At 46.8% G+C, this 27,994-nt stretch overlaps 1 protein-coding gene across 1 annotated transcript; it reads right to left on the reverse strand.

Moving 5' to 3' along the window:
• Positions 1–20: 20 nt before the first annotated feature.
• Positions 21–27,989, reverse strand: LOC134077048 (suppressor of cytokine signaling 7-like). Its single transcript, XM_062532414.1, has 9 exons — positions 25,901–27,989; positions 23,639–23,700; positions 20,705–20,830; positions 16,340–16,485; positions 13,766–13,934; positions 6,794–6,922; positions 5,781–5,916; positions 4,160–4,297; positions 21–157 (listed from the first exon to the last, which is right to left on the reverse strand). The coding sequence occupies exons 1-8, from the start codon at positions 27,619–27,621 to the stop codon at positions 4,177–4,179; spliced, it is 2,610 nt and encodes an 869-aa protein (XP_062388398.1). The 5' UTR covers positions 27,622–27,989; the 3' UTR covers positions 21–157; positions 4,160–4,176.
• Between the last annotated feature and the right edge of the window lie 5 nt (positions 27,990–27,994).

The raw sequence follows: 27,994 nt of genomic DNA on the forward strand, positions 1-27,994 counted from the left end.
CCCCCGACCCCCCCACAACCACCCCACCCACGGCCTGTCCCCGTCACGCAGGAACACCAGCAGTCTGATCCACTCCAGCATGGGACGGGCGCCGTCACCAGTCCAGTTTGCAGTCTTCATGGGCAGCTGTTCACTTCTACAAAAATAAAGGGAATGCCTGGGGAGACAGAGCCAAGACAATATCGTTCATCAGGGATACTTAAAACAAAAACAACAACAAAAACAACAACATTCAAATGCCATTCCCTGCTTTTTCAAAGTTTCTCAAGTTCTCAAGATTTCAGAACATTTTCAAGGAAAGAAAAAAATCAAAGAGTAGGCTAATTGTGTAATGTCAATCATAACATCATACAATGAAATAATATTTTAGCTTGCCTTTCTTTTTCATCAATGACCGAAATGATCTTTCTGGAGGCAACACAAGGGAAAACTACCATGGCCAAGTACACTTTGTTAACAAAATCTCTTAGCAGAAGGATGGCAAGACAGTGTCAGGTCTCAGAGAGAATAATCAAGGTCAGTCATTAATGGTAGTAGTGTAAATATATAATACAATCTACTATTATGCCACTTTCACCCATCATTTATGCCCTATATTGTGAACTATAGTAAACATGTATCTGAGTATCACCCAGTGAGTTTAGCTCTCCTGCCACTAGAGGTCACTATTGTATGGAAAACGTGCTGCAGCAGCATCAGTCACCAAACACTGCAGTCTACAGGTGGTACGCACACATCAGAGAGCTACAAAACCACAGCACAATATAGGCTGCTATCTGAAACAGACCAGACTCTAGTCCCTTAAGTTATTTTATGGATAGACTACAAATTATGACCCCAAAAGCACTTCACTTATATATAAAAAGAAGCAAACATTTCAGTTCACACAGGTGTAAAGATGTCTGTGTCTGAAGTTATCAGACTATTTGAAGCTCCTATGTATGATTATCGATTATCTATTTTCAAGGGTGGTCTCGGCCTGGGGATGCTAGGGGGAGCGGGGCAAGTCACCATTTTCACCAGAACAGATCATTTAATCATCCAAATGATTTCTCAAACGATTATTTTAAGTTTAAATAGTTTCCAAGTTCCCCTTTACAGTAAAGAAAATCTCTGTTTCTCAAAGTCACTGAGTACTGTCGGTCTGACAAGTCTCTGACATCATCAATGCATGCCCAGACTGAGCAATGCTGCAGGGCAACCACAGAACCGCTTCCATTGGATGATTACAGTCCTCAGGAAAATCATCATCAAAGTTCTACAGTAACTGGAGGTTGGTATGAGAGAGAGTGTGTATTGTGTGTGTGTGTGTGTGTCAGTGATGCGCGGGTACGTGTCTGAACGCCCCGCCCCGCCCCGCCGTTTACAACTAACCCGACCGCAACTCGGACCGCAAAAAAAAAATATTGAAATACAGGACCCGACCCGCTTCCCGACCCGCTTATTGTAAAAAGTAGCCTAGTCTAACTTAGTCGTAGCGTCATTGAGCTATGCAAAATTGGTATCTCATATGCATGTAAAACAATAATATAGCCTATATTGCCTAATTATATATAGCCTATAATTGCTCAGAATTTGGGAAACATGCATTTAGTCTACCTTTTTTTTGTTCCGTGTCAGCATTCATCCAAAAATGTGGCTGTTTGACTCAACATTGAACATAATTAGCCTAGGATTTTCCTATACAAATTCTGTTTCAGCCGTTCCTCACATGAATGCCTTGAAGCTCTCCCAAGCATGAAATGCAGGCATAGAATATTATTAAGAAACTCTTTATTAACGTCTTCATCAATGGACCAAAAGTCCATTGCTCCGCGATTATAAATTGCAGCGAGATGAAACCTTTATTGCACGACGTGGGGAAGAGCAGACGTGGGGCTTTCCAACGAGCCACTAGGCCTATAAGTTGCGCAAGGACGCACATATTGCATGCTCATACCAATTGTAGGCTATATGCCTTGATGACATTAAATTAAGAAATATTTCCTGATTTGGGAAACTTTTAGTTTATTTTTCTTTCCATAATACCATTCGATCTTGCTGGAAATTATCAGACTTGAGAAACACGCATTGCATCGGCAACTTCGCTGCTCAGTAGACGATTCTGCCACTTTCTGTAGAGGCCAGCAGTTCGAGATAAAAGCTGCAGATCATAGACAGAGAAAGCATATGCTCTGAGAACAGAACACAACTGCATGTCAAGTGTAGCCGAGGGTCTGTCTACGCAGAAACAACAAGTGCATTTCTACATGTTCGTGACAAAATGTGGGGGATAGAATCGCGTTTCAGTGGGAATGCTGCAACTTATGTCTTTTTCTTCTAAAGACAATTATGTACGATATAAATGACAATTTATTTGTTTTACCGACCCGACCAAACATGACCCGCATATCATTAAAAATATTTTTTCTTGACCCATAACCGCGGGTGACCGCGGGTGACCGCGGTCGCCCGCTCGATTTGGATCAGCCCGCGCATCACTGGTGTGTGTGTGTGTGTGTGTGTGTGTGTGTGTGTGTGTGTGTGTGTGTGTGTGTGTGTGTGTGTGTGTGTGTGTGTGTGTGTGTGTGTGTGTGTGTGTGTTACTCATCTTGCACTGGATCATCTTCCTGAATCTCAATATCATGATGACAAGTCTGGGCATTGTGGGCAAATGACTGAGGCAGTGCCAGTCAGAGGCTACTGTACATTCATTGGTTTGCACTTTTATAATAATTATCGTCATCATCAAAAGAAGGCTAATTGGTTTAACCAGTATTTTTAAACTACAAAAATGCACCTTTAAAGTATTTTGATACAAAACACAAAGCCACTGTCTTCAACGAAATGAAAAACAAATGACAAAATACTATTTTGTATTTGAAATACTTATTTCAAATCAGGAACTGAAAACAGAATGATTCACATTTCGGTTCATCTGAACAAAAACACTCATTTTCCATCCCTCTCCAGTGTTCCGAGGTCTATTCTCTAAATTGTAATAGTTTAGAACCTTATAGAAGAACAGTTAATGACGTTGGTGACAGTGACACAAAGTGAAATTGGTTTTGTTCCCGTTTTCAGTTACGTCATCCAAAAATTGAGTTTGTTTCCAGTTTTCGTTTTTATTCTTTGAACTGTTTCTAATCCCCGTTTTTAAATTAATTTATCAGAACTACTGCCTATATCCCTGGCCACAACCTCACAGATAGAGTGAATCTCTCTCTCTGTTTTCTCTCCCTCTCTCGCTCTCTCTCTCTCTCTACGCAAACCTGGCCAATATGGTGTCTGTGTGTGTGTACAGTGGGTATAGTAAGTATTCACACCCATGCTAAAGTTGACTAAAAAGAGGAATATAAAATCATCTTTTGAGAATTGATTGTAATGCCTTAATTCAAAAAATGAGTAAAAATCAAACCGCTAAGGACACTACTTTTCTTTGTGATTGAAGAATGTATCGTAAATAGATAAATGTTCTTCCTTAAATACAGGTTGCATAAGTATTCAACCCCTATGTTAAATTCCCATAGGAGCAGGAGGATTTTTTATATGTTTTTATTTTTAAAGGCCAGCTATTTCATGGATTCAGGATATTATGCATCCTGATAAAGTTCCCTTGGCCTTTGGAATTAAAATAGCCCCACATCATCACATACCCTTCACCATAGCTAGAGATTGGCATGGTGCTTTTTACAGTTAGCCAATTAGCCTGTTTGATGCTCATTGAGCTCAATGCAAATCAAACAGGCTAATAGGCTAACTGGAAAAAGCACCATGCCAGTCTCTAGCTATGGTGAAGGGTATGTGATGATGTGGGGCTATTTTAATTCCAAAGGCCAAGGGAACTTTATCAGGATGCATATTATCCTGGATCCATGAAATAGCTGGCCTTTAAAAATAAAAACATATAAAAACTCCTCCTGCTCCTATGGGAATTTAACATAGGGGTTGAATACTTATGCAACCTGTATTTAAGGAAGAACATTTATCTATTTACGATACATTCTTCAATCACAAAGAAAATTAGTGTCCTTAGCGGTTTGATTTTTACTCATTTTTTGAATTAAGGCATTACAATCAATTCTCAAAAGATGATTTTATATTCCTCTTTTTAGTCAACTTTAGCATGAGTGTGAATACTTACTATACCCACTGTATATGTGTGTGTGTGTGGACTCACTTCATCTGGTGGAACTGCTACGTCTGTGTCTCGGCGGGCGGTGCAGTGCCGGGGTCCCTCCGCGCCTCCCGGATGGACATGTACATCTCCTCCTCAGGGTCGTAGTAGTAGAACTTCCTCAGGTACTCGATCAGGGGCCTGCGTGAGAGGGAAGTACGTTAGCAGAACTTCCTCAGGTACTCGATCAGGGGCCTGCGTGACACAAGTACGTTAGTAGAACTTCCTCAGGTACTCGATCAGAGGTCTGCGTAAGAGTGAAGCACGTTAGTAGAACTCCCTCAGGTACTCAATCAGGGGCCTGCGTGAGACAAGTACGTTAGTAGAACATGAGAAGCGCGTTAGTAGAACTTCCTCAGGTACTCGATCAGGGGCCTGCGTAAGAGGGAAGTACGTTAGTAGATCTTCCTCAGGTACTCAATCAGGGGCCTGCGTGAGAGAGGAACGTTAGTAGATCTTCCTCAGGTACTCAATCAGGGGCCTGCGTGTAAGAGAAGAGGGTTAGTGGACTAGCGGATAGGAGAGAGCCCTAGAGCTGTGTGTGAACCACATGTTAGAAATCACTTAAAGGGACACTTCACGGATTAGCATTAAGCTTTGTATCTTTAGAAAACCAGTCATGTTTTTGAATGGCCGTGCATCATTCCCTCAGTTTGCCTTGAGATGGGAGAAATACGGGTTTCAATGTTGGACTTCCCGATTTCAATGATGTAAAAATCGTCATTTTACATCATTGAAAGCAGGAAGTCCTATTCATGGGTTTCATTGAAATCCGTATTTCTCCCATCTCAAGGCAAATTGAGGGAATAATGCACGGCCATTCAAAAACATGACTGGTTTTCTAAAGATTCAAAGCTTAATGCTAATCGGTGAAGTGTCCCTTTAAGACAATGAAAAATCACAAAAGAAGGAAAAACATTTCATTACAAATTATGTGTAATGTACAATGTACACAATTTAACCCACAAATACAATGCAAACAAATACAAAAACAAACAAATCAGTATGAGGGTCAATTACCAAAACAACTGAGGCAGTATGTGTGTGTGTGTGCGTGTCTGTATACAGTATGCTCTTAATGCATGTGTGTGTGTGTGTGTGTGTGTGTGTGTGTGTGTGTGCTTTTAGCGTGTGTGTGCGTTTTAGTGTGTGTGTGTGTGTGTGTGTGTGTTTTTAGTGTGTGTGTGTGTGTGTGTGTGTGTGAGTGTGTGTGTTGTTAGTACATGTGTGTGCGTGTTGAGGCGTTGGTTGGCCAGACGTACGTGGGTAGCGGCAGCTCCTGGATGTGTGTGTGTGTGTGTGTGTGTGTTGTTAGTACATGTGTGTGAGTGTGTGTGTGTGTGCTTTTAGCGTGTGTGTATGTTTTTAGTGTGTGTGTGTGTGTGAGTGTGTGTGTTGTTAGTACATGTGTGTGCGTGTTGAGGCGTTGCTTGGCGAGACGTACGTGGGTAGCGGCAGCTCCTGGATGTGTGTGTGTGTGTGTGTGTGTGTGTGTGTGTGTGTGTGTGTGTTGTTGGTACATGTGTGTGAGGCGTTGGTTGGCGAGACGTACGTGGGTAGCGGCAGCTCCTGGATGTGTGTGTGTGTGTGTGTGTGTGTGTGTGTGTTGTTTGGCGAGACGTACGTTGGCAGCGGCAGCTCCTGGATGTGGTCGATGCGCACCATCTGGCGGATGCAGAAGCGGCACAGGTGCTGCAGGGACTTGACGGAGCTGAACCGGGACACGGGGTACAGCAGCTGCACCGGCGTGGGCGGCAACCCTGGGGTAGAACCAAACAACAGCCAATTACAACAGGGGGGAGGGTGGGGGTTACACTCAATCAACCAATGACAAAGTGGGAGGGGTGGGGTTACACTCAATCAGCCAATGACAAGGATGGGAGGGGTGGGGTTACACTCAATCAACCAATTATAAATGTGTGTGTGTGTGGGGGGGGGGGTTGAACTCAATCAGTCAATAGCCTCATTCGACTTCATGTAGCCGTCTTAAGACGACTGCAGACGGGACTATTTCTGACATTCTGATACGTCTTTCAAACCGGAATTGTACATACGTCATGGTTGAAAACGTATCAGAATGTCAGAAATAGTCAAGTCAGGATGGGAGGGGTGGGATTAGACGCAATCAGCCAATCACAAAGCGGGAGAGCTGAGGGTTCACCCAATCAGTCAATCACAGGGTTGGAGAGAAAGGTGAAGTTACACCCAATCAGCAAATCTCAGGAGGAAGAAGATGCAGTGTTACACCCAGATATCAAATCAGAGAAGTGGAGAAGCAGGGTCACACACAAACAGCCAACCACAGAGAGAGAGGTGGGGTCACACACAAACAGCCAACCACAGAGAGAGAGAGAGGTGGGGTCACACACAAACAGCCAACCACAGAGAGAGAGGTGGGGTCACACACAAACAGCCAACCACAGAGAGAGAGAGAGGTGGGGTCACACACAAACAGCCAACCACAGAGAGAGAGGTGGGGTCACACACAAACAGCCAACCACAGAGGGGAGTTTACACACAAACGGCCAACCACAGAGAGGGTTCGGGTGTAACACACAAATAGCCAACCACAGAGGGGAGTTGCACACAACAGAGCCTGTGCGTGTGTATGTGCGTGTGCGTGTGTGTGTGACTCACCTGGCACTCGAGATCGTAGGAAGTAGAGAAATTTTCCGTTTTTGGAGTGCATGATTGCACGCTCGATAAACTCCACCACGGAGTGGCAGCGGTCCTCGAACTTCGGGTGGCACCACAGACTGAAGGTCCCTGCAGCGACATGAACACAGTGATTGGCTAAGAGCATCAGGGAATCAAAACAAAAGCGTCTACAACTCCCTCAGGTTCCCATAGTCATGAGTTCCTAAGCGATGACCAATAACTCCAGGAGCAGAAATCAGATGATTGCTTTGAACACTGACGCACTGACTCAAATTGGCCTTCTGCTTCTCATACAGTCCTGACGTAAAAGCTTTGAAATCAAATCTGAATGTTTTCTTTAACCACACAGTCACACACTAATTTTCACCTCAAACCCATTGACCAGATCAACACAACTGTGTTCCCAATGCAGATGTGTTAAAAGCCCATAGTGTGTACAGCCCCTACCTGCACACCATGAGTGCCAGGGCTAGTCTGACTATAGTGCTGCATGATAACATAATGATATGGCTAGTCCGACTTAGTACTGTATAATAATATAATGATATGGCTAGCCCGACTATAGTACTGTATGATAATATAATGATATGGCTAGTCCGACTATAGTGCTGCATGATAACATAATGATATGGCTAGTCCGACTTAGTACTGTATGATAACATAATGATATGGCTAGTCCGACTATAGTACTGTATGATAACATAATGATATGGCTAGTCCGACTACAGTACTGTATGATAACATATGATATGGCTACTCCGACTATAGTACTGTATGATAACATAATGATATGGCTAGTCCGACTATAGTACTGTATGATAACATATGATATGGCTACTCCGACTATAGTAGGCTACTGTATGATAATATAATGATATGGCTACTCCGACTATAGAACTGTATGATAACATAATGATATGGCTACTCCGACTATAGTACTGTATGATAACATAATGATATGGCTAGTCCGACTATAGTACTGTATGATAATATAATGATATGGCTAGTCCGACTATAGTACTGTATGATAATATAATGCCAGGACTAGTCCGACTTAGCCTGGCACGCCCTCCCAGTGACGCAACGCCTTCAGGCTTTTGCTGCTGGTCTGGTCAACTGCTCATTGAGAAGGATTTCTGAGTTCCCGAAATCTGCGGAACTGCCCCCTTTGGTCGAGAACCAATCAACTTTGAGCAGCTCCAACGGCTCTGGGTAGAGGCGTGTTCAAGGCAGAGGAAAGAGTGTTGTTATTGGTTTAAACTCGGCAATCCGCTTTCTGACATCTACCAGTAGCAAATCGAGGCACTTAAAGGAGGCGGGTCAACCAGCGCTGGCAAGAAACCGTGTTAGCACAGGCTGTTGGTCAGACTAAAGTCTCGCAGAGCCTTTGAAAGTCGATGGTAATCAGGCTAAGTCCGACTATAGTACTGTATGATAACATAATGATATGGCTGAAGCACAATAGACAGATGGTCAAGCATTCAGACTCATTCAGCTGTGTTTCTTGAGCCTGATGCTTAAATCATTCAGTTTTCTTCCACAACCGTATCAACTATGTCCTGCACGTCAAACACACACACACACACACACACACACACTCATCTCAAACACCTGTGTCTACTGAGGCGTCTACAGCAAACACACACTGATGTTACACATGTCCACGCTGCCTATCTGACACGCACGCACGCATGCACGCACGCACGCACGCACGCACGCACGTGTTAGATGGAGGTTTGAAATATAGGGTCATTCCGTGTCAAATCACCCAATTTCAGCCAATTTGGAAAGTGACCCTCTCCAAAAAAATCTGAAATAAATCACAGGTGTTTGTAGCCTAGACCTATGCACAAATCTTAAATAGTATGTCTGGATCACTAATGGTTTAAAAACTGCAGCCCTTTGAAGCTTCAAGTCATTTTAAGCATTGTGGTGAACAATCCTTTTTGGTCAACTTGCAACGTTATTGGTTCTTTTGGTATTTCACACACATCAGTGAAACTATGTGAATGGAAGCACATTTTCCTGTTGAATTAAGAAATCTAATCAGATGAGACGTGTCTTGTGTAATTTCCCCTCTGCAAAGCTCTGAAAATGGCTATAAATTCATTATGTGAAAAGACATCATCACTTTTGAAGGCTTCTCATTCGAAAGGTATGTGCCACAAATTTCATCAGGTTTTTTTCCCACTCATATATGGACTATAAGGTCATGTCCATGCATCAACTTTGGTTGTAATCGTTGTCATATTGTCAGAGCATTTTGTTTTAATTGGGCTTGATTTTCAAAAAGCCCATTTTCGTCCTATCATTTCACCATGTGGACAGTTAACAGGATTTTTTTTAATTTTACCATATCACATTCTGTATGTGAGGATCATCTGTCCAAAATGTGGGCTTGTTGCTGAGTTTCTTTATTGGAGATATGATTTTTGGAAAATATTCTCTATAAATCCACTGAACTTGCATTGGATCTGCAGTACCACTTTGCACCACATGGGGTGCTCTTTTAATACAATGGAAGTCAATGGAAGAGTAAGAGATTCACTTGTTTGCTGCACATATCCAATCTAAACACACATTTTATGGTTCATAGTTGAATTTCTCCAAGTAATTATTGCAACATGAACAACATACTACTCATAAATAAATCTTATTTAGAGAAAATAAGCGGATCAAGCAAATTATACACACATAAGACTGACTGGTCATCATACATACAAGATACTTGATGAGTTATCTCCTTTTCATGAATGCGTCTTGGATCCAGGCAATAGCGTTTTGAGCCCTCATACCTTTTGATTAAAACTTTTATGTGATGGAAACATGCATGGTCATCTTCATCAAGTGAAATATCTGCTCTAAACTGCATCTGATGCTTTTTCTGCATCTGATAATGCACTGAATTCTTGAAACCCCTTTTTTCTTGAATATGTTCATGACTTTCATTTTCCAACTTCTATGGTGGTGTAGAAAACTGTTACAAAGATGGCAAGCTAAATCTTCTTGCTGCATGTATGATCAGTCAGTCTTATGTGTGTATATTTAGCTTGATCAGTTTATTTAGCTAAATAAGATTTATTTATGAGTAGTATGTTGTTCATGTTGCAATCATTACTTGGAGCAATTCAACTATGAACCATAAAATGTGTGTTTAGATTGGATATGTGCAGCAAACAAGTGAATCTCTTACTCTTCCATTGACTTCCATTGTATTAAAAGAGCATCCCATGTGGTGCAAAGTAGTACTGCAGATCCAATGCAAGTTCAGTGGATTTATAGAGAATATTTTCCAAAAATCATATCTCCAATAAAGAAACTCAGCAACAAGCCCAAATTTTGGACAGATGATCCTCACATACAGAATGTGATATGGTAAAATTAAAAAAAATCCTGTTAACTGTCCACATGGTGAAATGATAGGACGAAAATGGGCTTTTTGAAAATCAAGCCCAATTAAAACAAAATGCTCTGACAATATGACAACGATTACAACCAAAGTTGATGCATGGACATGAGCTTATAGTCCATATATGAGTGGGAAAAAAACCTGATGAAATTTGTGGCACATACCTTTCGAATGAGAAGCCTTCAAAAGTGATGATGTCTTTTCACATAATGAATTTATAGCCATTTTCAGAGCTTTGCAGAGGGGAAATTACACAAGACACGTCTCATCTGATTAGATTTCTTAATTCAACAGGAAAATGTGCTTCCATTCACATAGTTTCACTGATGTGTGTGAAATACCAAAAGAACCAATAACGTTGCAAGTTGACCAAAAAGGACTGTTCACCACAATGCTTAAAATGACTTGAAGCTTCAAAGGGCTGTAGATTTTAAACCATTAGTGATCCAGGTATACTATTTCAGATTTGTGCATAGGTCTAGTCTACAAACACCTGTGATTTATTTCAGATTTTTTCGGAGAGGGTCACTTTCCGGCACTGGGTGATTTGACACGAAATGACCCTATATTGAATATTTTGTTTTAAATCAAGGACACATAAAGTTACTACTATGCACAACAGCCTGTGGAGTCCTGTGCTTAAACCACACACTGGCCTCACACCACTTCCTGTTTGTGTCGCTGTAGCAACTGCAGATGAGAGATGACGTCTGCATAGCAAAGCTACAGAAGGCTGCTGTGCACATTGTTCCTCTAGACATGCTTTTGAAAGACTCTGTGTGTGTGTGTGTGTGTGTGTGTGTGTGTGTGTGTGTGTGTGTGTGTGTGTGTGTGTGTGTGTGTGTGTGTGTGTGTGTGTGTGTGTGTGTGTGTGTGTGTGTGTGTATATGTATGATCTGTATGGTGTGGTGTGGACTGTGGAGTGTATTCCTGTGGTGCGTGTGTGCCTCTGTAGTGCTCCATGCATGTGTGGTGCGTGACTCCTTGCGATCTGAAGCTGAGGCTGAGGATGTAGCGTGGGTCAGAGCTGTGTGTGTGTGTGTGTGTGTGTGTGTGTGTGTGTGTGTGTGTGGTGCTCACCTCTGTAGTGCTCCATGCGTGTGTGGTGTGTGACTCCTTGCGATCTGAAGCTGAGGCTGAGGATGTAGCGTGGGTCAGAGCTGTGTATGGTGTGTGTGTGTGTGTGTGTGTGTGTGTGTGGTGCTCACCTCTGTAGTGCTCCATGCGTGTGTGGTGTGTGACTCCTTGCGATCTGAAGCTGAGGCTGAGGATGTAGCGTGGGTCAGAGCTGTGTGTGTGTGTGTGTGTGTGTGTGTGTGTGTGTGTGTGTGTGGTGCTCACCTCTGTAGTGCTCCATGCGTATGTGGTGTGTGACTCCTTGCGTTCTGAAGCTGAGGCTGAGGATGTAGCGTGGGTCAGAGCTGTGTATGGTGTGTGTGTGTGTGTGTGTGTGTGTGTGTGTGTGTGTGTGTGTGTGTGTGTGTGTGTGTGTGTGTGTGTGTGGTGCTCACCTCTGTAGTGCTCCATGCGTGTGTGGTGTGTGACCCCCTGTGATCTGAAGCTGAGGCTGAGGATGTAGCGTGGGTCAGAGCTGTGTATAGTGTGTGTGTGTGTGTGTGTGTGTGTGTGTGTGTGTGTGTGTGTGGTGCTCACCTCTGTAGTGCTCCATGCGTGTGTGGTGTGTGACCCCCTGTGATCTGAAGCTGAGGCTGAGGATGTAGCGTGGGTCAGAGCTGTGTATAGTGTGTGTGTGTGTGTGTGTGTGTGTGTGTGTGTGTGTGTGTGTGTGTGTGTGTGTGTGTGTGTGTGTGTGTGTGTGTGTGTGTGTGTGTGTGTGTGTGTGGTGCTCACCTCTGTAGTGCTCCATGCGTGTGTGGTGTGTGACTCCCTGTGATCTGAAGCTGAGGCTGAGGATGTAGCGTGGGTCAGAGCTGTGTATAGTGTGTGTGTGTGTGTGTGTGTGTGTGTGTGTGTGTGTGTGGTGCTCACCTCTGTAGTGCTCCATGCGTGTGTGGTGTGTGACTCCCTGTGATCTGAAGCTGAGGCTGAGGATGTAGCGTGGGTCAGAGCTGTGTATGGTGTGTGTGTGTGTGTGTGTGTGTGTGTGTGTGTGTGTGTGTGTGTGTGTGTGTGTGGTGCTCACCTCTGTAGCGCTCCATGCGTGTGTGGTGTGTGACCCCCTGCGATCTGAAGCTGAGGCTGAGGATGTAGCGGGGGTCAGAGCTGTGTGTGTGTGTGTGTGTGTGTGTGTGTGTGTGTGTGTGTGTGTGTGTGTGTGTGTGTGTGTGTGTGTGTGTGTGTGTGTGTGTGTGTGTGTGTGTGTGTGTGTGTGTGTGTGTGTGTGTGTGTGTGGTGCTCAGATCTGTAGTGCTCCATGCGTGTGTGGTGTGTGACTCCTTGCGATCTGAAGCTGAGGCTGAGGATGTAGCGTGGGTCAGAGCTGTGTATGGTGTGTGTGTGTGTGGTGCTCACCTCTGTAGTGCTCCATGCGTGTGTGGTGTGTGACTCCTTGTGATCTGAAGCTGAGGCTGAGGATGTAGCGTGGGTCAGAGCTGTGTATGGTGTGTGTGTGTGTGTGTGTGTGTGTGTGTGTGTGTGTGTGTGTGTGTGGTGCTCACCTCTGTAGTGCTCCATGCGTGTGTGGTGTGTGACTCCTTGTGATCTGAAGCTGAGGCTGAGGATGTAGCGTGGGTCAGAGCTGTGTGTGTGTGTGTGTGTGTGTGTGTGTGTGTGTGTGTGTGGTGCTCACCTCTGCAGTGCTCCATGCGTGTGTGGTGTGTGACCCCCTGTGATCTGAAGCTGAGGCTGAGGATGTAGCGTGGGTCAGAGCTGTGTGTGTGTGTGTGTGTGTGTGTGTGTGTGTGTGTGTGTGTGGTGCTCACCTCTGTAGTGCTCCATGCGTGTGTGGTGTGTGACTCCTTGTGATCTGAAGCTGAGGCTGAGGATGTAGCGTGGGTCAGAGCTGTGTGTGTGTGTGTGTGTGTGTGTGTGTGTGGTGCTCACCTCTGTAGTGCTCCATGCGTGTGTGGTGTGTGACCCCCTGTGATCTGAAGCTGAGGCTGAGGATGTAGCGTGGGTCAGAGCTGTGTGTGTGTGTGTGTGTGTGTGTGTGTGTGTGTGTGTGTGTGTGTGTGTGTGTGGTGCTCACCTCTGTAGTGCTCCATGCGTGTGTGGTGTGTGACTCCTTGTGATCTGAAGCTGAGGCTGAGGATGTAGCGTGGGTCAGAGCTGTGTGTGTGTGTGTGTGTGTGTGTGTGTGTGGTGCTCACCTCTGTAGTGCTCCATGCGTGTGTGGTGTGTGACCCCCTGTGATCTGAAGCTGAGGCTGAGGATGTAGCGTGGGTCAGAGCTGTGTATAGTGTGTGTGTGTGTGTGTGTGTGTGTGTGTGTGTGTGTGTGTGTGTGTGTGTGTGGTGCTCACCTCTGTAGTGCTCCATGCGTGTGTGGTGTGTGACTCCTTGTGATCTGAAGCTGAGGCTGAGGATGTAGCGTGGGTCAGAGCTGTGTGTGTGTGTGTGTGTGTGTGTGTGTGTGGTGCTCACCTCTGTAGTGCTCCATGCGTGTGTGGTGTGTGACCCCCTGTGATCTGAAGCTGAGGCTGAGGATGTAGCGTGGGTCAGAGCTGTCCCGCACCAGGAACGAGCCGTCCGGCTTTCCCTTCAGCTTCAGCTCCGCGTCCTCCCAGTTCATAGGGCCCCAGTACCAGCCACACTGCACAACACACACACATGTTAATATACAGGCAACACACACACATACACTCACACACACACACACACACACACACACACATAAACGTTAATATATAGGCAATATACAGGCAACACACACACACACACACACACACACACACACACACACACACACACACACACACACACACACACACACACACACACACACACACACACACGTTAATATACAGGCAACACACATGCACACGTTAATATACAGGCAACACACATACTTCAGGCTTCATATATAGATACATTTCGGGTGACATTTGTTGGCATTGGTTTCAATAACTTGTTTGAAATGAGGAAATCACCACTGCATGCTTCTACTTAAATGTCCTGCTTTAATGATATAACACCACTGTAACTTGCACGTTTTACATTTCCCATAAATGTCACCTGAAAGCCAGATATCCTTACATTTAGCATATACAGCTCTGGTAAAAGACACCACTGCCCACTTTTCTGATCCTACCACACATCTGTGCCCTGTGTAAAACCAAACGATGTTCCATGGCGATACAGAATAAAAAAGCCAGGGTGTGTGCCTCTGTCCGGTGTAAGTGTACTGTAAGAGTAACTGTAAGGGTCTCAGCAGGGAGCACTAGATAACCGTGTTAGTCATTCTTAACTACGGCCATGGAGTGGATTGAGAGACCTCTGCACATTTTTCTGAGGTCATGCTACAGTTTCTGAGTGCCATTCAAATGAGTTGACGGTCATATTCAAAATTAAGAGACCAGTGCAAATTTGAATGTGACGTCAACTCATTCCAATGTCACTCAACAACCAGGATGACATCAGAAAAATGTGCAGTGGTCTCTCAGTTTTCCCAGAACTGTGCACAAACGCCCAGTCCTCCATCATCACATGATCCAAACACGAAAACAAGTCGAAATCTTGAGTCCCCTTCCCTCAGCTTGTGCCTAGAACCATTGCCCTAACGCAGTAGATTATAACCCATTTTTTTTATTTAATTGTATTTATTTAACCTTTATTTAACTAGGAGAAGTCCCATTGAGTTACAACAACTCTTCCCCCAGGTAGTCCTGGCTAAGACTGGCGGCAAAAAGTTTGAAAATATCCATACAAGACAGGACAAAGGTGTAGATCCTACACCACAGATCTCTGTACACACACTACACATACTAGAACACGAACAAGACAATTACACCTGACCTAAGCTAATACAGACACACAACGCAAACGAACGATGAGAAATGGCGGCAGACTATGGAGAAGCCTTTTGAAACAGGCACTGCAACCACACTTGCTGAGTGTGCCAAAGACAGATGGCTGTGCAGAGGGCCATGAGATCAGGAAGTGAGAAGGAAGTCAACACTGACAGAGAGATCAAATCGGGTTCTTGCACAGGGTTGAATTCATGTGTCAACTGCATCACGCATCCAATTTCCCTCAATTCAAACTTAAATGTTTATCTAAGAATGTATATTTGAATATGTGTGCTGATACCGTGGCTGAAAGAGGTCTACAGCCCTGTTGTTGCTTTGTGCTTGCTTTGTTATGTTGGGCGTTTGCAAGTGGGTGGAGTTTTTGCATGATGCCTGTGCTTTTTTCCATGTTGCATGTCTTCTCTGTGTGTACTGTGTGTGTGTGTGGGTGAGCTCTGGCATGTCTGCACATCTGTGTGTGTGTGTGTGTGTGTGTGGGTGAGAGTTTAAAGGCTGCACATTCTCTTGTGGCATACATACAGTACAGTGTGCAACCTGGATTGTGTGGCAGCACACAGCCGCGCACCACAGGCAAGCTCCCAGCCCACAATTCAGCATCAGCATCATGGCGTAGAAACACCAGTCTGTGACTCTGACTGACACCATCACACCGCGGTGATGGTGATGGTGGTGGTGTGTGTGTGTGTGTGTGTGTGTGCCAGCTCACAGGCAGGTCGGGCTTGGCTTCGGGCTTACCAGAAGATATCGTGGGTTTGGGTGGATCAGGTCGAAGAAAGCTACCAGGCAGAATTCTGACTAAGTTATAATTAACCTAGAGCCTTGCGCGGAGTTGCGTCACCTCGCGATAGGTCAGGCTATGTGTTAGGCTACAGGGGGGATTTCCTGCTCGCTGCAACCTTAGACATGGTGTAGGGAGTGAGAGGCTTACTCATCACAATGCACTTGATCCACTGGCTACCGCTGCATATGCATGATATATGGGTGACAGGATGTTTGTTTGTGTGTGTGTGTGTGTGTGTGTGTGTGTGTGTGTGTGTGTGTGTGTGTGTGAGGGAGATGGTAGAGCAAATACCAAATGGATGCTTCGTTTAGAAGGGACTGTACACGACCGCATTGTAGTGTGCGCGTGCGTGTGTGTGTGTGTGTGTATGTATGTATGTGTGTGTGTGTGTGTGTGTGTGTATCTCACCTTCTCCAGCTCCCTGAGGCTGGTGGCGAAGCTGCTGGCGTCGGGTCGGCTCAGCGGGAACAGAGAGGGCCGCTGGTCATGGCGGGCCGCGTTGGGACCGTCCGGCACCAAGGGGATGGGGCGCGGCAGTCCTCTGAGGAACGTGTCTGCCAACACAGCAACACACACACAAATGCTCTACAAATTGTCTACAAATAGACATATGACAAGGATACAAGGATACAAGGAGTGGTATTTGTCACATGCATATCATTACTGAAGTAAAGAATGCAGTGAAATGAATAAGTTCTATCGCCTGACACTGACAAGATGGCCCTTCACAACCTCTGGGACCCAGGGAAAGTGAACACCAACGCCATGAAAAAGAACCTCTGGCAAAGACACTGAGATCCAAGTTATTTACTATTTATTCCATTAAAGGTGTAGTTAGCAATTGCACATGATATTGCATTTGTTTATGTTCCTGTTCATATTTAAAGGTGTACTATGCAAGTTTTTTTAAGCTTAATTTGCCTTAACTGATCAGCTTCGGAGTCATGGCAATGGTTATTTGACTTATTCCGGGTTGAATGATGGCTTTCTCGCTTCCCTTTAGCACCTGTGAGGCCACACTTGCACGTTTGTGTCACCAGGTCGGTGGCACTGACAAACTAAAGAGGCACTGAGTAAAGTTTCGCATTCTCACAATCATACTCGATTGAAAAGTCAGACTGACCAATTGAGTAGTGTAAAATATACACGCTAAAGCTGTAGGGGAAGCTCTGCAGAGAAACCTGCAAGCGTAAAATGTGAAAACAGCAAATCGCCAAACATGCATAGTGCCTCTTTACATTTATTAGTTAGAAGATGCTTTTGTTCCAAACAACGTACTTACATTATATACATTATAAACAAAACACAGCAGAGGGGTAGCCGTGCCTTTCGTCAGTATTCCCAGAGAAACTACGTTTTTGAATGGCGGACAGGCTGCCTCCCCAACTGTCTGTTTCCAATTTTCAGAGTCTAGGGTGCCTACAGAGAGCAGTTTTGTACAGAGTTCTCACGGGCTGGGCAGCACCCCTGGGATGGGCAGATGTTTGCTGAATGTGACTGTACATGTGGAAATGTATGGACTGGAAACTGGCTATGACCGCTGACTGTACCGTGAATTACTCTGTTCAAGACAGCGCCTGGGTTAATGATGGTGATAGAAAAAAAAAACAGTGGACAACCTGATGTAATTACTCTTCCATTCTGAAAATGAAAATGAAGCCAAAATTGGTCAGCGATATCGGCAAAGTGGAGCTAAAGTCTGTGTAATAACAGCGTATTGGAGCCATAACATGCATGCATAGTAAACAGTGGGCAGGTCCATCCAGCATTGACCATATTTGGCTAAATCTGCCATTCCTGGTGGCTTCACAGGGGACTGTGTGAACACTGGGCTTCATTTCTTAGTCATTGGTCTGGTCTGGGAACATGGAGAAGACAACAGTGGCCTTTGTGCTCCTACAGAACAATACGCTGACACACAGCCTAGTTCTTCACAACCTCTGGACCAAATGGAAGCTTCTGCAAACAGACGGAGGGAGAACCTGGCAACCCAGCGGTCTAACCACTGTTGGATCAATGGGCCGTGTCTCTGCACACACTAATCATGGCACCCCTGGTGAGGTTTATTTTGTGTTGCTGGCTGTGCCTAGTCTGGCTATCACCATACTAAGCTCAATCTTCTAAGACTGAACATTAGTCTGGGGAGTCTGTGCTTTATTTCTACTGCACAAGAGGCATGATCAACGGACACAGTTCAAATGACTCCGTACACTTGCACAGTCCTTCAACCAATCAGACCAACGATCCGGGTGCGTCTTTTGGATGAGCTAGTTTGTTATTGGACCCAAAGGTTGTGGACAGGAGGCAGGGGAGATAGATGTGCAGGTTTCCAGCCTGAGCTGCAGAATACTGGCCACGAGTTTGACGAAGGCAACAATGCAATTATCATTAGAATGGAAAGTTAGCACCAAATCGTTCAAATTGAACTGCTCAAAGAAAACACGTTCACCACAATCGTTGACCACTGTTTGCCAAATTTGAGTGCACCTCAGGGTCTCTCCCTGATGACCACGCTGGCACAATAGAGTGGGTCAGTGGGGGGGTGCAGTGTGTGTGTGTGTGTGTGTGTTCAGTGGGGGGGTGCAGTGTGTGTGTGTGTGTGTGTGTGTGTGTGTTCAGTGGGGGGGTGCAATGTGTGCTTCTAATGGAGACGCTGAGATATCCAATTAAACAATAGGCCTTCAGCTGCCTCTGGGTTTCATGTAAACTTTAATGAACTCCTGGAAAAAAGGAGTTGCCAAGTAAATTTGTCTCAGTGTGTGTGTGTGTGTGTGTGTGTGTGTGTGTGTGTGTGTGTGTGTTTGTGTGTGTGTTTGTTGGGGGGAGGTCTTGTGGGTGTGTTTGTGTGTCTCCATGCCTGCGTGTCTGTCTGTCCATCTGTGTGTGTGTGTTTGTCTGTGTGTCTAACTGTATGTATGTATGTATGTGTGTGTGTGTGTGTGTGTGTGTTGGTGTTAATTGGAGACTGGTGTCACTGCAGGGCTATTTTTGCACCACGCCATCCAAACAAACTCAAGCCGATGGATGGTGTAATTAGTTAAAGCCGGCTTCACGTGGCCACCCTCACAATGGCCTCCAGCTCCGCAAACACACCAGCGCTCTATTTATAGGCGAGAGCTGCACGGACTCAACGCCGAGGAATATTACGCTGCGAGACCACGGCGCCTATACAGGACTCTCAGAGAGCGACTGCAAGTTTTTACACCGACACGATGGAGACGAATGTTACTTCAAATGCCATAATATTCCTGATCTAATCATCGCATAAATTCACAGTTTCTACTTCACAACAAACATCAGGAAAGAGACAGCATGTTTTCAAAACAAAAGCTAGTCATTATCGAAACAAAGCTCAGTCATCTACCCTATCAAAACACAACACTGCCATGGTTTAAACACTTCAGAATGAGATGTCGCCCAACCGGTTGTCACTTTCTTATCACTAATTACTAAGAACTACTGTCTACGTGAACAGAGCGGGGGAAGGTGAGGTCCATTTCCTCTTTTCTCAAGTTCAGACAGAAGTAACTTTCTAGAACAGCTATTCTCACATCCTCCCTGTGGCCCCCAGTCCGTCTGCCTCTCTGTCTGTCAGTCAGCCACTCCGTCAGTCAGCCATCTGCCAGTGCTTGCCATTTATTTATTCACTCATTCCAGAGGAGACTTTCATCCAGATCCCTTTAAAGTTCAGTCCAAAAATATATTTTCATCATCAGTTGCTTACGTACATTCTCTGAAGAATATACGTAATATAGAAGTATATACTGTATATATGCGATGAGATATTTGACAAAATAACACTCAACATATCTTCTCAATCACTAACTCAACATCCAGAACGTCCAGCTAGAAAAGGGAGGGAAACTTAATTTGTGCCAGAGTTCAGCTTGATACACTACGAAACTCTCCAATTTCTTCAAAACTGTTTTTCACCTTAGTGGCAAATGTACCTTTCATTGGCAAAATTATTGAAAAAATAGTCTTTAATCATATAAATAATCAACTATTGCTACATGTATTACTACACAGATTAGAACACTGGTTGGATTTACAGGTACAGTTATCAACTGGCTCAAATTAGGTCTTCAAGAAAGGAGCTTCTTTGTTGCCATCAATGAAATGCTCCAGTGCAGTACTGTACAGTGCTGTTCTGTGTTGTGCTGTATATCTGTGCTGTGCTTTGCTATGCTGTGCTGTGCTGTGCTGTGCTGTATATCTGTGCTGTTCTGTGTTGTGCTGTGCTGTATGTCTGTGCTGTTCTGTGTTGTGCTGTATATCTGTGCTGTGCTGTGCTGTGCTGTGCTTTGCTATGCTGTGCTGTGCTGTATGTCTGTGCTGTGCCGTGCTCCTACTGTTGAGGCTGAGGCTGTGCTGTGCTGTGCTGTGCTGTGCTGTGCTGTGCTGTATGTGTGAGGTGTGCTGTGCTGTGCTGTGCTGTGTGCTGTGCTGTGCTGTGCTGTGCTGTGCTGTGCTGTGCTGTGCTGTGCTGTGCTGTGCTCCTACCGTTGAGGCTGAGGCTGTGCTGTGCTGTGTGCTGTGTGCTGTGCTGTGCTGTGCTGTGTGCTGTGCTGTGCTGTGCTGTGCTGTGCTCCTACCGTTGAGGCTGAGGCTGTGCTGTGCTGTGTGCTGTGTGCTGTGCTGTGCTGTGCTGTGTGCTGTGCTGTGCTGTGCTCCTACTGTTGAGGCTGAGGCTGTGCTGTGCTGTGCTGTATGTGTGAGGTGTGCTGTGCTGTGTGCTGTGCTGTGCTGTGCTGTGCTGTGCTGTGCTCCTACCGTTGAGGCTGAGGCTGTGCTGGATGATGGCGTGGGAAGGGGGTGGGGCTCTCAGGGGCAGCGACTGCATGGACGCCCCCACCACGTTGTCCAGGGACACCCCAGGCTGCGGCCCGCCGAAGTCGTCTGGAGAAACCCCAGACAGACAAACAACAACAACAACAACAACAGCAGCAGCATTACAAAACAGACAAAAGAATAAGAGCCACCTAAGCGGCATTCTGGAGACAAAAGGATGAGAATACCTGCTGAAGTATGAGTATCTGTTTTTATAGATATGCACATCTATTTCATTCATCAGATCCTAGATGGAGAGACATAGTTCTTGGATCCTGGATGTCAGACGTAATCACTTGACTCTGGATGTGGTGGCATAGTACCGACTGTATATTCTGGATGGTAGAACCTTGATGCCAAGATAACCGCCCGCCCTCCACACACACACACACACAACACACACCGCCTTACCATTACAAACCCCCTCCACCTTGAGGGTTCAACACACTAGCATATGCGTTTAGGCTTCTGGAGCAGAGCTCAGCGAGTGCCCCCACACTAGCGCCACTTCCTGCTCCCCACAAGCGCCATTTTAGACGGCCTCAGAGCAGGCTGGCTGACACCGAGACGGAGGAGCCCGAACGGGATGGGGGGTTTAAGGGGTATTAAGTGGACTTGGGCATGGATTCAGCCTTAATTACTGGTCTGGCCACCACACACACACACACACACACACACACACACACACACACACACACACAGAGCAAGTGGAATTTAACAGAGTGCTTCTAAATTAAGGGCACATTCTAGCATACTGCAAAAGTGGTCCATGGTTTCAAGACACAATCTGTAAAACAATGTTCAACTTAAATAAAAAATACTATCACAAGTGCATCTTTTTTACCATTTCAAACATGCTAAAATACGTAGTCTGCTTATAGTGCTGAGTTATATGTGTGCAGGACGCACAAAGCAGCACCAACTAGAGAAGTGGGGCTGCCCTTATCATGTGGTCAAACATGACACACCATGAGCTAAAAACAGAAGCTGTGCTGCAGGTGACAGCATGGAGGGGAAAAAGCGCATCAGGGCCAAAGTTTGAGACGAGAACTGAGAGCGGACCTGCTTATCGTCCTCCATCTCATGGCTTCCGTCTCTGACGCGAGGAGTCCGCACACACACGGCCTGCCTGCCACCTACACAATGCTCCTCAGAGTCGAGTCAGACCACACAAAGACCTGACCTGACCACAGCACCTCCGGCTGAGTCACGGCACGGCACCGGGCCCAAGTTCACTTCCATTCTTCTGGCTAGAGCTTTCGCTTTGAGCCTCAGACAAACAGAATGGTTCAACAGGGTTGAGAACCGAGAGAGAGAGAGCCAGGTCCTTATTGTTTTTCTTTATTTGTCCGTCTCGTTGTTTTTTCTGGTTAGAGCCGCTGGGAGTTGTGAAAGAGCGGCCCTTCCCATGCCATTGCACCATAAGGGCAGTCCACAGCAGTCTCACTCACATGTTATTGCAAAATGCACCGAGGATTGGGACAGAACCTATTATGGTTCATGGAAGTTCACGCTGAAGCTCTTTTAAAGCAGGAAGGAATTTAGGTTTTAAAGTAGCTAAATACCTATCAAATAGGCACAGCAACACCAGCAGCAGCACAGTTGACAGTAAAAGCTTCTTATGATCTTATCATACCAACTTGTGCAGTTGGTTACTAATAAAAGCATCAGAAGTGGAAAATGTGCTGCTTATAGTTGCTTTGATGACCACAAGAATGCGTGTGATTAACCCATGACAAACAGACTGCTCTAAATTGTGGTTAACGGCTTTGTGAACCCCCTATTGAAAATCTAGTCCTGATATGATGTGTCAGTCGTGTCATCCTATTTGACGCTACAACGCCTGCAGATGACAAAACTGTAGCATGTTGGGCCAACAACGAAATTAGTTTAAAACAGATCCAGGTCCGTCCGGCTGGTGCTAACCTTGTGAACAGAACACGCCTTCTAACTTTTCAGAACCGGCCGTGCCTGAGACTGACCAAACAGAATTTGAAGCTGCATTGAAGTGAATGGAATAACAAATCAGTGTGTAGTTTTGAAGGGAGGAACCAGAGCCTGACCGTGAGGAGGAGCGAGTGCAGAGCCAGACAGGAGAGAGGACGAGTAAAGGAGTGCAAAGGAGAAGAGTGAGAGAGTGAGTGAGTGAGTGAGGAAGAGGAAGAGGAAGAGTACCCAGCAGGCTGAGGCTTCGTCGGGGAGGAGGCGGGGGGGTGGGGGGGTGCAGAGTGTTCCCTCCTCTACGAGAGATGTCCACATCTACCAGGGACACTGTCTCACCTGCCGGCAGGTAGGAGGGAAGAACCAGGAAGAACCGGGACAAGAAGACGGGCATGAGAAGGAAGTGAGAGAACACACAGACAGATAGAGGAAGGAAGAAAGAAAGAAAGGAAGAAAGAGACACAGGCAAAAGGCAAGAACGAGTGGCAGTCTTATTTGCAGAGATTGATAAAAGACTTCATTATTCACTGGTGGGGAAGTGGGAAGGAGACAGATATAGGCTATTATAGTTACATAATAACATCCCAACACAAATTAGCTTTACACACCCATACACACACACACACACACACACAAATGCACATGCACAGACACAGAGGCGCACACACACACACACACACACACACAACCATGCATGCATGCACACACACTCTCACTAACACACATACACATCTAACTCAAGCATTAACATCCAAAGCACCAGTGTTAACATATGGCAATGAAGAGATACACCACAAAAAAAACTTCTCAGATGACACCTCCTACACACATAGTCTGTGTATGGAAACGTTGAATGATTGACCAAGTGCTGCTAATTACAGTGACTAAACACACATGCACACACACACACACACACACACACATACACACACTTACCAGTGAAGGCAGGAGTGAAGGGCACAGGAGAGAAGGCACTTTGGGGCCTCGACAGCTGGGGCCTAATGAAGGAGAGAGCGCGGGAATAAGAGAGAGAGAGAAAGAGAGAGAGAGAGATCGAGATAGAGGAGGAGAGAGGGAACAGACAGTGTGAGAGAAGGAGGAACAGCGAGAGAGAGAGAGCAGATGAGAGGGATAAGAGAGAAAGAAAGAGAGAAAGAGAGAGATAGAGGAGGAGAGAGGGAACAGACAGTGTGAGAGAAGGAGGAACAGAGAGAGAGAGAGAGCAGATGAGAGGGAGAAACGAGAAAGAAAGAGAGAAAAAGTATATTACAAACTGGTAGCCCAGGATTACACAGTAAGAGTGGCTTGGTCCATATGGTGGGATCCAGCTGAAGGGTGACTAAACCAGAACTCATTTCCTGGAGCTAGAGGAGCAGTCTGGGGTGTGGCGTTTATGACCTTCTTTAAAAACCTCCTGCTCCAGGCCTGGACACATACTGTAGCCAAACACTGTGTTCTGCTCTGTGTGCGGGCAGAGCCAGAGCCTGTGGCCTACGTGTGGAGGTATCACAAGACCACCGTTTTAACACAGCCATTAACTCTTGGTGTACAGTGTCTTATTGATTTGGGTTTAAAAACAAATTACTGAAAAACACAGACACAAAACAGTAGCAACGTTCTAGAAATGTCCAAGGGGCAGAGTGATATGGAACCAGTCCATCTTCTCGCCATAGACTAAGATAAGATATACAGTAGCACACACACACAGCCACCGCACTGAGCACTCTGTTTCTCTTTACACTAGACTTAGCATTTGAACTCACTCAACCACCAGACACATGATTATGTGTGTGTGTGTGTGTGTGTGTGTGTGTGTGTGTGTGTGTGTTATTTAAGGATACTTATGTAAATACTAAATGAATGAATACTGTGATTGTTCAAAGCCTTTTGATAAAGATGCTAAAAGTTTCGATTGTCTAATTCCATCTATATTTAGATGAAATACCTCATCACAAACCTCATATATACACACACACACACACACACACACACACACACACACACAAAATACCTTGGACACAGAGATATGTAATATCCCTCATGTCTGAAAGAGGGAACCACTAATGGCATGGTGGCTTAGCATTCTATGGCCCATAGAAAACACACACACACACACACACACACCACATATCCAGCTCTCCCAAAACATGCCCTGCGTGCTGGCTTTGGTCTCCCTCATTTTCAAAGCAGCAAAAAGGAGTGTTGGGCGGTGTGTCGGGCGGTGCGTCAGGTTGTGTGTCGGGTTGTGTGTCGGCCCGTGCCTCAAACCACATACTTCCGTCAGTGCACTGCCACTGGAAACACTGAGCGCTTGCTTGCTTGCGTTGTGCCCACTTCTTTGATGGTTAGTTTTGTCCCAACATCTGCACTATACACTTAAACTAAGTATTTAAAGTGTGCAAGTACGTGGTTTGAAACAGAGCCTTGGTCTACACATAACTAGCTGGCCATCTTAAAGGCATGCAGACACCTACAGTAGCAAGCATCACCAACAACCCAGATGGCCCTCGTAAAAGCTTGCAGGCGTATTAACCGGTGTTCTCTGGTGATATACTTGGAGAGGTCTTGCTGTAAAAGCTTTTGGTACAGTGTTGTGGGATATTTAGGCCCATCCACTGAACCACATAGTCAATGCCGTATCCTGGATGTCTAATACCGTATCCTGGATGTCTAATGCAAACAGCAGGTATGCCTATCTGCTCTGCACATCACTACTAAGCCATCATGATGCATTTGATGATGGTGATACAACTTCTTGCTCATTAAATACGCATGTCAAAAAGCAGCATGTGTTTCCATGGCGATGCTTTAAGACAAGACATGTCACCATACTCCTGGCACCGGCTCCGCACGTGACCTAAAGCCTGGGCAACTTAAGTATCTCTGACTTTATCATAAACATGCTCCATGGCCTGTGTTAGCCTTTAGGGTGTGGAGAGAAAATACACTTTTACTTCTTAATTTGATAAGTTGGCAGTTGTGACCATAGTCCTCTGACTTGGTAGTGATCACAGGACATTTAACTTTTTATCTTTTTTTATCGAGACCTACAAACAGGAACACAAACAACACCACGGTGGCCAGGCTTTTTTGGGAAAGCAGGGCAGCGGTGATCAAAGAAGCGGGCCGGGCACTTCTGTGCCAGCTGTGCCACAACCATCACAACCATCATCATCATCATCATGGTCTTCGTCATACCTGCTGCCAGCGTCAGGTTCAGCGCTGGAGGAGCTCCACACGTCCATCAGGCTGCCGCCCGACGAGGTGGACGAGGCCAGCGAGGGACGCTTGTCCAGCAGAGGGCTGGGACCGCCACTCCCCCCGCTGGCGCCCGCGCCCGCGCCGCCCACTCCTGTGCCACTGCTGCGCGTGCGGAACAGCTTGCTGAGGCGGATCTTCAGCGAGCCCTTCCTCGACTTGCCCCTGCTCTTCTGGCTCTCGCTGGCACCTCCGCCGCCAACGCCAAGGGTGGCACTGCCCAGGGCGGCCGCCACCGCCATGGGGGAGCCGATGCGCTTGGGCGTGGGGGGGCGGCTCAGCGGGGTGTGTGCGACGGCGGTGGGCGTGGGTGGCGAGGTGGCGTCCGAGGGCTGGGGGTGCTCGGGCGCCTGGGTGGTCGTGGAGGCCGGTGCTTCGGGGAGAGTGCCCGAGGAGGAGGAGGAGCCGGAGGCGTCCGGCGCCAGCGTGCCCGAGGGGCAGAGGCCGTCTGGGAGGGACGGGCGGCACGTCTGCGGGTCACGGTAGGCATCTGCGCCCAGCGCTGCCCCTGCCGCCGCCAGCCGCTGCACCTGCTGCATGAGCCCGCTCAGAGAGCTGCTGGAGAAGGTGGCCGTCGCCGCGGCGACCGTCATGGTCGTCATGGTCATCGGCGTGGTCGCCCCGTCCTGGCCCGTGTCCGGTTCCCCCGACTCGGCCCCCGGTTCTCCTTTGAAGCCGTCCCGCCCCGGGCACGGGCACCCGCCCATGGCCAGCTCGCCCACCTCCGACGAGCCAAGGCCCTCCAGCACCAGCAGCGCATCGCTGGTCTCACTCGGGTCCTCCCCGGGCCCCATGCCCGCTGTGGCCGACGCCAGCACGCTCTGGCAGGAGCAGCGCAGCGGCTCGCCATCCTTCAGCAGCTTCTCCGACGCCTGGCCCAGTTCCCCCAGACGTCTGGCCAGGCTCAGCACTGGGTCCTCCCTGTGGTGGTCACTACCAGCCTTACGCGGGTCCAGCAGGCCAAACTGTAGGGACTTGTCTAGTAAAGGAGGCCAGTCCATGGTGTCAGTGACTAAATGGTGCCTGTGGCAGAGACCTCCTCTCCCAACGGAGAAGTCGCTGCCCTCCACCGCTACCTTGGTGAGTTGCATTACCGGGTGCCACTGGAGTCTTTGTGAGGGTATTCGCTGGTGTGCGCTTATGCTGTAGTTGGAATTGTCATCGACGCCGCCGTTTGACACACCTGTGCCGCCGCCGTCTAACGTGTCGTTCTCGCCCGTTTGATAACCGGACTGCTCGAGTCCTTCCCCGGTCGTTAGGAGGTTTTGAAAAACCATGAGCTGTGCCCGCGAGCCTCGGCCCCCCGTGTGTGGGAATTCGAAGCGCTGGGCCACGGCAAAGTCGGGCGGCGGTGGAGTATCAGACAGCGAGGGTCGAGTCAGCATTATGCCGCTGTCAAGCGCTGCTGTCCCGCTCTCCGGTTGAGAACTACAGTGCGGGGAGGGATTGGTCTGGCACACCGGGCCTGCGGAGGGGTTAGTGGGGTCCAACTCGAACCCACTGGTGATGTTGTTGCCATGATGACCCAAAGCTGCTTTCCCGAATCCGGAAACCACTCCGCTGCCCGTCAACAAATTCTCCTCGTCTACACGGTCATATTCCGCTGCAGAAACCAAGCGCATCAACACAAAATCGGGAGACATATCTTGCGCGTTATTCATTATTACTCCTCAGTTCGGGTATTGTACAGCTGCGTTGCGCGCTTAGACTCTTACATAACGTAAATGAATATAAATCCTACTGACAGCGAACACATCTCTCCGCATCCATCCACACTGTCCGTTTTGACGTTGCTTGATCCTCCTCAGGAAATTCCGATCAGCATGTCTGAATGCACATCTAGATAGCCTATTCAAAAGCCTCCGTCAGTACTGCTGACGCCGATTCCCTCTTCAAAGACACCATGGATGTAGCCGGAGCCTGAGACCCACGGCGAGGCTGCGCAACGGCGACATCAATAATCTGCTTCTTCTAATAATAAAGGAGGCCCGAGCTATAGACGCTTCCTGCCGAAGAATAAGCCCTAGAGCCCTT

The sequence above is a fragment of the Sardina pilchardus genome, chromosome 3 (genome assembly GCF_963854185.1).
Source record: "Sardina pilchardus chromosome 3, fSarPil1.1, whole genome shotgun sequence".
Taxonomy (NCBI): Eukaryota; Metazoa; Chordata; class Actinopteri; order Clupeiformes; family Clupeidae; genus Sardina; species Sardina pilchardus.